Genomic DNA, 10173 nt, shown 5'->3' on the forward strand with positions numbered 1-10173 from the left:
AGGATGGGGAAGGGGTGGGGTCAGCAGAAGCCGAAGCTGCGAATGGTCGGGGCGGGCTTCGCCCTGGAGGCGGGCGCCTCTAGCAATGGGAGTCCGGAGCGGGGAAAGGGGGGCCCAGGGGAGAGGCGGGGCGTAGCGGAGGGGCGGAGTCCCCGGGTCCGAGGCCTGGAAGGGGCCGAGGCGGGGCCGGGGGCGGTGCAGCCGCCACCTCCCCTTCTCCCCTCCGCGTTGGCGGCGGCGGCGGCGACGGAGGAACCCGAAACACACCGGCCCCGCTCCCGCTCCCGCCGCAGCCGAAGCCGAAGCTGCAGCCGGCGCCAGGCTGGGGCCATGGGCGCCCCGCGCCGCCCGGGTCATGAGAACGGAGGCGGAGGCGGCGGGGCCGTCGCTGGAGCCCGGTTAGTGCCTCTCGAGGGCCCGGCCTCACCCCCCGGGGAACGCGGGGAGCCCGGTCCTAGCGCGGGGCAGGGTCTGACCTTGGGCCGCCCGTCGCCTCCCGGGGAGCGGTGGAGCTCGGAGCAAAACCCGGCCAGGCGTGCAGGCTGCTCTGCCCCCTCCGCCAGCCGCGGTCACGGGGGCATTCCTGGTCCTCGCAGGCTGGGGCCCCCCGCAGCTCTGATGGCGATCCTGGCGGCAGGGTTCCCCCCGGTTGTGAGGCAGGGGGACCCCCTCCCCACAAAGCGCAAAGTCCTGCTGGAGCCGCCTTGGGAGGTCCTGAGCCCGAGGCCTAGGAGCACCAGGAGCTGCTGAGAGCTGGGAGCCAGGCAGGCCCTCCCGCGGGCCTCAGCTCTGCACCCTGGGCTTCCTTCTGCCCCAGGGAGGCCTGGGGGCCTCAGGGGGCGGATTCTCTGCACCCTGGTTCTCGGGTGCCTCTCCAAGGAGCGAAGGGAAGAAGGAGCGACCTGCTCAGGGGGTACAGAAGCCTGAAGTGAGGGGCCAGCTCGTGGGAAGGTCAAGGGCACGGGGGACCTCCGTGACCCCCCCCCGCCCCGCCCCGCGCGTGGGGTCAGCATGGGGTCGGGGCTGATGCTGTTCTGGGATTTGCATCCTGCTCCTCTGGCTCACCTTCAGGGGGAGCGTCCCCTGGGCAGGCGCTGTGCCGAGCTGTGTACATTCAGTGCCTCCTTAATCCTCACAGTTACCCGGAGGCAGGTACCTTGTCGTTTTCACTTTCACAGACGAGCTGGCCGAGGCCTGGCTCAGTGCTCAGTGCTCCGGGCCAGGGAGCTGCTCTCCTGCGGGAGCCGGCAGGGCCTCCTAGGCGGCCCCCAGCCCTGGTGGGACAGCTGGCCGCGCTGTGGGCTCGGAAGGTCTCGCCTGCCCTTATCACCCCCCACAGGAGCCTCTCTGGGTCCCTGGGGGCGGACCTGCCGCTGCCAAGACTGGGACCGGCCACGTGGGGCCTCGGGGTCAGGGGGCCCCAAAGACCAGGGCAAGAAGAGAAGGGACAGCAGAGGCCAGAGCAGCTGTCCTGAGCACGGACAGACTCCACGCCCAACCGCAAAGGTGGCCCCGCCAGTCGGTGCCGGCGCCCAGCCCACCGAGCAAGGAGGGAGCCACGCCCAGGGCTGCAGTCTGGAAGCCTGGGCGGGGGGCAGTGGGCATTGCAGGGGCAGGTAGGCTCGGGGCGTCTCCAGGGGTAAGGCCTTTGGGGAAAACACCTTTCGCTCACCAAGCGCGTACGGCTGCCTGCTCTGGGCTGAGGGCTGGGAGAGGGCACATGCCCCTGTCCCCGCCTGCGGGTGAGGTACCGTCCGTCCATCCGTCCGTCCGGTGGGGATGCACCTCAGACACTCCGCACTGAGGGCTCCGGGAGGAAAAGGCCGGAGCTCTTGGACATTGGGAGATGGGAGACAGCACTCCAAACTGAGGGATGTACCAGAGCAGAGCCTGGGAAGTGAACAGCGTGGGAGTTTGAGGTCACAGGGAGGGGTTCACGCCACCCCGAGGGGCCAACACCCAGCACAGAGCCCCCTCCACGCAGCCCCCAGGGAATTATTTTAGAACTAGAGGCTCGGTTCACGAATTTCAGGGGTGGGGCCAGCTGGGAGGGGGAGTGAGGGGAGACCAGGGGCGGGACCAGTCGAGGGGTGGGGTCTCGGGGTTTGGCCAGCCAGCCCTGCCCCTGGTTGAACTCCCAGTTGGACTCCCAGTCGAGGGAGGGACAATTAGCATATTAGCCTTTTATTATATAGGGTATGAATCCTCGGACTCTTAGTCACTATAGTGTCCTTAGAGCCTAGCACACAATGGTAGGTGAGACCTTCTGAGGCCAATAAACAGATGTTTACTGAGTCACTAAGCATCAGACACCAGGCACCGGAATAACCGGTGAAGGAGATTAGCAAATCCTCTGCCCTCAGGAAGCTGAGGGTCTAGTGGAGACAGAGTAACTTTATTGTTGTGGTTGTTGTTTGGTTACTTTTTGCGGAGTGCTGTGAAGGGGGCCCCGTTCCCCCAAGAGCACGGTCAGAGCCTCTCGGGAGGAGACTGACCGGAAGGACAGCAAGGGAAAGAGAGTTCAGGACAGACAGAGCTGATGTGCAAAGGCCCGGGGCGGAGTGAAGCCGGATGGGTTTCCAGGGGAACGGGAACGGGGTGAGTGAAGGGAGAGGGCCACGGTGAGGCTGGTGGGGCTATGGTAAGGGGGGAGAACTTGGTTTTAAGAGCAGTGGGGAGCTCTGGCTTCTGTGTACAGAGGTGGGAGAGGCACTGGGGCTGGAACGTAGGGCAGAGGACCAGGACTGAGCCCCCAGACGGAAGCCATGGCAGCAGCAGCCGGCGGATGTGCGAAGGGGGTGAATGCAGGGCCAGCGGTGCCCTTCGGGAAGGAGGGGGTGAAGGCACGGCCCACTGGGGCTGGTGCATCAGGGCCCGTCCCGCTGCACGGGGGGCCGGGCTCAGGCAGCACCTGCGGGGCCTCCCGCACATTCTTGCCCCCAGCGCTCAGCTGTGCCACGCTGCCTTCCCTGTGCCCGCCCTGGGAGGGGAGGCGGAGGGAGGGAGACCAGACCCCGCAGCCATGGGGCAGCCACGGGGCCCCTGCCTCCTGGGAACGCACAGCAGCCCGGGCACAGGCAGGCGCCTGCGAGGCCCCCCGGGCACAGACGGGGTGAGCTGGGGCCTGGTGTGCGCGCAGATAAAGGAGGGCGCGGCCCGCCCGGGCTCCGGGAAGGCCCAGCCGTGATGGTACCTGTGCTGGGAGGACCCCTCCAGGCAAGGGGCCGGCAGGGCAGAAGGCAGGACGGGCTCCAGGGCTCACGAGGGGCCCTCCTGGGGGTGCCCGCGTGGGAGCCAGGCTCCGGCACCCGCTGGTTTTGCGTTTCGAGAGAGACCCAGAGCCGTCGAGCTGAGGAGGGTGCGGGCTGGGTGTCTGTGCTGAGCAGGTGCCGTGAGTCAGCAGCCCTGGCGCCGGCTGCGGAGGGAGGCACCTGGTTCTTAGACTGTGAACTTTGTCCGGATCATGGCACCCAGCAGGGGGCGCTCCGGAGGCCGGCGCCAGCTCGCCCCCGCCCCCCAGGGCCTCCGCACGTGCTGTCCCCTCTCTGACTTGTACTTCCGCTTTTTTAAAATTTCACCCAAGGATATATCTTTCATTGCTTTCTAGACAGAGTGGAAGGGAAGAGAAGGGGGCGGAGGGAGGGGGGAAGAGAAAGAGAAACATCGATTTGGTTGCCTCCCGCACGCACCCCTTCTGGGGCTGAGGTAAAGTGCCCTTGACCTCGAATCAAACCCGGGACCCTTCGGTCTGCAAGCCGACGCTCTGACCACTGAGCCGCCGGCCAGGACTGCCTTGTGCTTCTTGACTCTCCATTTTCTCGCCTCCTCTTCCCTGGGGCTTGCTGGGGTTGCTGCCTCCGGGACAGGGATCTGCCACTGCACCATCTCCAGTAAGCATGCTGGGCACTCATCGGGCCAAGCATGTCAAACTCAAAGGCTGCCACGGGCCAATAAACGAGGCAGGCGGGCCGCGAGTTTGACATGTTGGCACTGGGAAGTGCTTGTTGACGGAAGGACTGAATCAGACCAGAGCCCCCACTGTGGCATTGCCGGACTCCATCCAGCCAGAGGAAGGCAGTGCTCAGCCCTCCGCCAGCCGGTGGCCACGCTGGGGCCCCTTCACCCCTCCTGCCCGCCCCTGCCCGGCCAGGGCCTCCGGAGGGACCCCCAGCATAGCGTGCCCCAGGCACGCACTCCACGTGACATCCCTTCTCTCGACCGCCGTCTTCACCCCGTGGTGGCCCTGCGGGCTTTAAAGTCGGACAAACCTCCGGGGCCGCGTGAACGTGGACACCAGTGTGTCTAAGCGTCTTCCTGTGGCTGGCTTTTCGGAGCTCCCCGAAAAGAGGGCCTGGGGGGCCTGTGGGGCTGTGAGTGTACGTTGCGGGGGGCAGGCAGACAGGTCATGTCGTGAAGAAGTGACAGCCCTGGCCGGGTGGCTCAATGGAGCTTCGGCCCATACGCCAACAGGTTGTGGGTTCGATTCCCAGTCAGGGCACATACCACGTACAGGAGGCAACCGATCCATGTTTTTTTCTCTCTCTCTCAAATGAAAAACAAACATAAACCTCAGATGAGGATTAACAAACAAACAAAAAACAGCCAAGGTAGGAGATGGCTCAGTCACCTGGAGGCCAGGCCGGGGGGAGGTGTGCAGAGGCCTGGGCACAAGGCACCGCTGGCCGGGGAAGGGGCTGCTGGGGAGGCCTGGAGGACATGGGGGAGGGGGGAGGAGGAGAGGCTCTGGGGCAGCACAGGAGGCCCTGTCCTAAGCGATGTGGGAATCACCGCCGGGGGGGATGTGTGGGGCTGACCTGCCGGGACAGGTTTGTTCTGGGGAGACGCTCTGTGGTAAGGAGGGAGGGCTGGGAGGCGGAAGGCTGCAGCAGGACCCTGGGTCGCTCCGAGGGACACGGGCAGGAGCCGATGGCCGTGGCTCCCGGGCGGCAGTGGCAGTGCCGCGCCCGGATCTGTGACCGCCGTGTCTCCCTGCAGGGGACTTCGTGCAGCTGCCCGTGCCCATCATCCAGCAGCTCTACCACTGGGACTGCGGCCTGGCCTGCTCCAGGATGGTGCTGCGGTGAGTGGCGGGCCGAGGCCTCACCCTCACACCACGCGGGGCGGCCTGGGCGGGGTGCGCCGTCCGCGTGGCCCTCCGTGGTTGGGGCCTGTGGGAGGCTCAGTGCCATCTATACAAGCAAACGAGGGTGGACCGGCCTCCAGGGCTCCTCTCGGAATGCCCGGGGCGCGGGGTGCGAGGGGAGTGCTCGGGGCCCAGGGCCTCCCCGTTCCCAGCCCCCCGCTCCTGTGAGCCTGCGGGACCTCACTGGGACGGGCCATCGGAGCCTGGCGGGACCCTCGGCGTCACCTGCGCTGCCCCTCCCTCACCCCTCCTCCATCCGGGGAGTCCAGGCCGGAGAGGGTCCCACAAAAGTCGTCTCTGGCCCACGCTCAGAAAGCCAGTGGTGTGGTCCGCGCCCCTCAGCGCAGAGATGAGCTAGTGAGGTCAGAGCGGGCGTGACGTGCCCAGAGGCACAGCCCACAGCGATGCGAGAAGCAGGAGCGCGGAGTCCAGCGGTGGCCAGGCTGTGGGGGCGGGACATGAGGCCTCGAGACACAGGACGGAGCCCCCTGGGCTGGGCGTGGGAGCTCTGCCGGCCGACGGGCCGCAGGGGCGCCCCGGGGCGAGCCAGCCTCAGTGGCCGGTCCGCCCGCAGGTACCTGGGCCAGCTGGACGACGGTGAGTTCGAGTGCGCCCTGCAGGAGCTGCGGCTGACCCGCAGCATCTGGACCATCGACCTGGCGTACCTGATGCGCCGCTTCGGCGTGCGGCACCGCTTCTGCACGCAGACGCTGGGCGTGGACAAGGGCTACAAGAACCAGGTGAGCCCGCGACTCACCGCTGACCTCCTCCGCTCCCCCTCCTCTCCGAAACCAGTAAATATGCTTTAAAAGCAGCGGCAGCCTGCCTGCCAGCCTGGCTCAGTGGTTGAGCATTGAGGTTCGATTCCTGGTCAGGGCACAGGCCCGGGTGGTGAGCTCGATCCCCAGCGTGGGGCCGCCCATCAGTGATTCTCTGAGACTTGGCAGGCAGCGCCGCCGCTGGCCGCTTTGGCAAGCGCGCGGCTGCCGGTGGCCAGGCCATCGACCTTGTTCTTCCGGAACCTCCCGGGCCAGCAGCGGCTCCCGCGTCTGGCTTGGTCACCACGGCTGCGAGGCGGAGCCAGGGGCGTAGGAACAGGCACGATCGCCCCCTCCCCCGGGGCTCTGGCCCCTTAAGTCCCCGTGAAGCTAAGTGCGTCCATGGCCGCCCCTGGCGGAGCAGAGCGGAGCGGGGCTCAGACTCCTGCCCGTGCCCACCAGGGCTGGCTGACCCCCCTCGGGGCCGCTCTGCCCGCTGCCCGCCGGGGCAGAAGCTCCCTGCCCACACCGCCGGTGCCCCCTGCCCTCAGCCTGCCCCTCTCCGCAGTCCTTCTACAGGAAGCACTTCGACACGGAGGAGACGCGGGTCAACCAGCTGTTCGCACAGGCCCAGGCCTGCAAGGTGCTGGTGGAGAAACGGTGAGCCTCCGCCTCTGCACCTGTCACCGCAGCCTTGCCTGGGGGAGGGAGGCCTGGGGATGGGGTGAGAAAGGCCAGGGCGTGGGGAGTCAGGCAGACAGGGGTGTCCTGCCCGCGTGGCTGTGGGCACTGACTTATCCCCCGAGCCTTTGTGTTTTCCACATGAGAAGGGGACGGTGGGGGGGGCGGGTAGAGGGGGACACAGTCCAGCGAGGAGGGAGGCCTGGCTCCCAGCTCTCCCACATCTCCGTGACCTACCCGGGCTCCCCTTCTCGTCTGTACGGGGCAGAGGCTAGGCAGACCCTGGGAGGCCCTTGTCCAGATGTGAGCGCCGATTCCCACTCGCTGCAGGCTCAGCTCGGGCCTGTGGCTCAGGTCCCAGCGGCCCCTCCCAGACCGCTCTCCCCAGTCCCCGTCCTCTCCGTTCCTGTGCCCGTTATGGACGGGAGGTGGCCTGACCCCACCCCGTGAGGCCTGTTCTTGGGCACAGGCAGAGCCCCCCCTTGGCCTTGGGCTGACCTGGGCCCCAGTCACAAAGCGGGGAGCGCGGGGAGGGGGAGGAGCTGCCCCCGGGCGGGGTGGCGCGGTGAGGGGGCCCGGGGCCCGGGGCCCGCCGAGTGACCGCTCACCCCGCCCGCCCGCCAGCACGGTGAGCGTGCAGGACATCCAGGCGCACCTGGCGCAGGGCCACGTGGCCATCGTGCTGGTGAACTCGGGGGTGCTGCACTGCGAGCTGTGCTCCAGCCCCGTCAAGTACTGCTGCTTCGCCCCCCGCGGCCACCGCTGCTTCTGCCGTGCGCCCGGCTACCAGGGCCACTTCATCGTGCTGCGCGGCTACAGCCGGGCCACCGGCTCCATCTTCTACAACAACCCGGCCTACGCCGACCGTGAGTGCGACCGCGTGCATGGCCCTCACTCCCGCCCCTGGACCCTCACCTCCCTCCCGTCCAACCTGGGCAGGGGGCAGGGGCAGCTCCTGGGCCACAGTGGCAAGGGGGGCCTCTGGGTGGGAGACTTGTGTGCCAGGAGGGACGGGGAGGGGGCACGGCAGCTCCCCGGGTGCTGACCGCCCGGCTCCCCCCGGCAGGGATGTGCAGCACCAGCGTCAGCAACTTCGAGGAGGCCAGGACCAGCTACGGCACGGACGAGGACATCCTGTTTGTGTACGTGGACAGCTGACGGCGGGGCGGGCGCCAGGCCTGCCGACCCCGCCCAGGAGGCCCCGCCCCGCCCCGCCGACCCCGCCCAGGAGGCCCCGCCCCGCCGACCCCGCCCAGGAGGCCCCGCCCCGCCCAGCCGGGCCCGCCCAGGAGGCCCCGCCCCGCCGGGCCGCTCAGGAGGCCTCCCGCCCGGCTGCTGGGGCCGCAGCCCATGGGACAAAGCCCCAGGGGATTCTGGGAGGTCACAGCACACCTGATCACCTGATTCATGCACCAGTGGTGAGGGCTATCGTGCCACTCACCCCGCACACTGCTGGGTGCTGTAGACACCCCCAGAGCTGAGCGGAGCCCCCCAGCGCCCCAGCCTGACTCGGACTGCCCGGGGCACCCAGCTCCTGCAAGCCGCTCCGGGCCGGGGGAGCGGCCTGGGCCCGTCTCCCCTCGAGAGAGAGAGAGAGAGAGAGAGAGAGAGAGAGAGAGAGAGAGAGAGAGAGAGGTCGCTTGTCAGGACAGCGTGTGTGTGTGGAGCTGGCAGCTGCCCTGCCCTTCTCCCTGGGGGGCTGTGGAGCCCCAGTCCCATGGCTGGTGGCGCCTGGGAGGCTGAGCCTTGGGCAGAAAGGACTGCGCCCCCAGCCCTGCAGGTGCTGAGCTCTGGGCGGGCGGGCCTGGCTCAGCTCCTGCCGCTGGCCTGCTCCCCACAGCCGCCGTCCTCTGAGAACGGGGAGCCCCACGTCTCGCAGGGCTGGGTGCTGGCCCCCCCCCTCTGGTGTTCACGCCACGGCCTTTGGCACAGAACGCTGGCCCTCCCGCCGGGGTGAGAAGCGTGCCCGCCAGCTCACACGGCGCAGGTGGCGCGGGCAGAACTGTGGCCTTTCTTTCTTTCTTTGGGGGTGGGGGCGGGTCTTTGAGATTTACGTTTTCACTTCCGGGGTGAGACTCCCCTCGGGACGCTCACCGTGAGACTGCAGGTACTTGGAACACGGACACCTCTCCCCGGGCAGACGCCCGGTCAGCTCCGTCCCTCGAGAGGAACCCCGCTGTCTGCGCAGGGCCCTCGCCTGCAGGCGGAACCCGCTCGGTCTGGGAGCGTTTGCCCGGACACTGCGGTGAGCTGGGCTTGAACCCAGTGTGCACCTGGGAAATTAGGGAAGAGGATCCTGCCCAGAGGCCGGGGGCACACCCATCCCGAGGGGCTGCCTCTGGCGAGGGGGCAGAGGTACCTACGGCCCTGAGTCTTTGTCTCCCGGTGCCCAAGGCTGCTCCCCGCCCAGGACGGCACCTGCCCCACCCACCAGCTGCCCCTCCCCACTGGGCCCTGCGTTAGGGCTGGCAGACACACCAGCTTGCTCCTAGCACCAGCCGGGAGGGAGGTGCCGCCCTGGGGGTCGGCAGTGTGGTCTTCAGATGGTCTCTGTTGCCTTAGGGCTGCGTGGCCAGGCCCCGGGGCGCCAGGCTCCATGCCCAGGACGCCACGGGTGCTGCGTGAGGTGGGCGTCTCAGGAGGGTGTGGGGAAACTGGCGAGGACAGAGCATCCTGGGAAACGGGCAGTGCCACTCTCAGGGTGGCCGAGGGCGGGCGGGCGGGCGGGAGGCAGGGAGTGCTGGTGGGCGATGAGAGGGTGCTCGGTCCCTGGGTGTGGATGAGGGCTGCCCCCAGGCTCCGTCTTCCCAGGGAAGGTGGGGGGGGGGGAAGGGATGCGAACCATGTGCCATTGTGCGATGAGAAATCATGAAGATGGGCCGAGCAGAGGCCCGTCTGCCTACAGACCGACCCCCTGTCCACAGCTGGGCTCCAGCACAGCCCCAGCGCCAGGGACAGGTGGCTCTGTCCACTCCAGCCACGGGGGGACAAAGGGACCTTTTGCATTGCGGAGATTTTGTACACAAATCTATTTTGTCTGTAACGAGCCATTCTCAATAAACGTTTCTCACTGCAGCGTGGCTGCCCCCGGCCCCTTGGTGGTTCTGTCTCCGGGCGTCACGTGGGAGCCCGGGTCCCCGGCCTGCCATCCGGTGTCGCTGGGCCCGGGAACTGTGTCTACAACTGAGCGTGTCACACATGGTGCTGTCCTCCCCGCCAGGGGCCAGAGGGCCGTGCCCCTCAGGAGGGCCCGCACACGCTCCCAGGGCCCGTGGGTGTCCCTGTGTTTGCTCCCGGTGGGAGGTTAGGGTTTAGCATGTGCCCTTTCGCCCTGCGACGTCCCAGCTTGCACTGCGTAGGTGATGTTGCCTCCGCCAGTCTGAAGCCTCTGCCCCCGTGCTGACAGCAGCAGGACAGACAGACCCGCAGTGTGCAGTCTCCCCAGCAGCCACGGATCTGCTCCTCTGCCTCCCTCCGCCGCTGCCACCCCAGGAGGAGGCCTGGCACCTCCCCGGATCTGGGGGCAGAGGCAGCATGGCCTCCCTGGGCATCCTGCTTGGCCCTTTCAGATCGGCTCACCCGCAGGCCGGC

The 10173-nt window shown here is 67.9% G+C and overlaps 1 protein-coding gene across 2 annotated transcripts; it reads left to right on the plus strand.

The window, feature by feature from the left end:
• The first annotated feature begins 156 nt into the window (after positions 1-156).
• GUCD1 (guanylyl cyclase domain containing 1) lies at positions 157-9657 on the plus strand. Of its 2 annotated transcripts, XM_084867468.1 has the most exons (7): positions 210-398; positions 4996-5080; positions 5718-5883; positions 6470-6561; positions 7207-7448; positions 7649-7780; positions 7814-9657. In XM_084867468.1, the coding sequence occupies exons 1-6, from the start codon at positions 356-358 to the stop codon at positions 7738-7740; spliced, it is 720 nt and encodes a 239-aa protein (XP_084723594.1). In that variant the 5' UTR covers positions 210-355; the 3' UTR covers positions 7741-7780; positions 7814-9657. The 2 variants fall into 2 exon arrangements, with proteins under 2 accessions (XP_084723595.1, XP_084723594.1); XM_084867469.1 differs by having other exon boundaries at positions 157-398; positions 7649-9657.
• The last annotated feature ends 516 nt before the right edge of the window (positions 9658-10173 follow it).

The sequence above is a fragment of the Pipistrellus hanaki genome (assembly GCF_964339955.1).
Source record: "Pipistrellus hanaki genome assembly, chromosome: 19".
In the NCBI taxonomy this organism is placed as follows: Eukaryota; Metazoa; Chordata; class Mammalia; order Chiroptera; family Vespertilionidae; genus Pipistrellus; species Pipistrellus hanaki.

Excerpts from the sequence above, each read along its gene's own strand:
- GUCD1 (XM_084867469.1), top strand. The coding sequence starts at position 356 with ATGAGAACGGAGGCGGAGGCGGCGGGGCCGTCGCTGGAGCCCG. Across the intron at positions 5,884-6,469 it reads ACAAGGGCTACAAGAACCAG|TCCTTCTACAGGAAGCACTT; the intron begins GTGAGCCCGCGA and ends CCCTCTCCGCAG. Across the intron at positions 6,562-7,206 it reads AAGGTGCTGGTGGAGAAACG|CACGGTGAGCGTGCAGGACA; the intron begins GTGAGCCTCCGC and ends CCCGCCCGCCAG.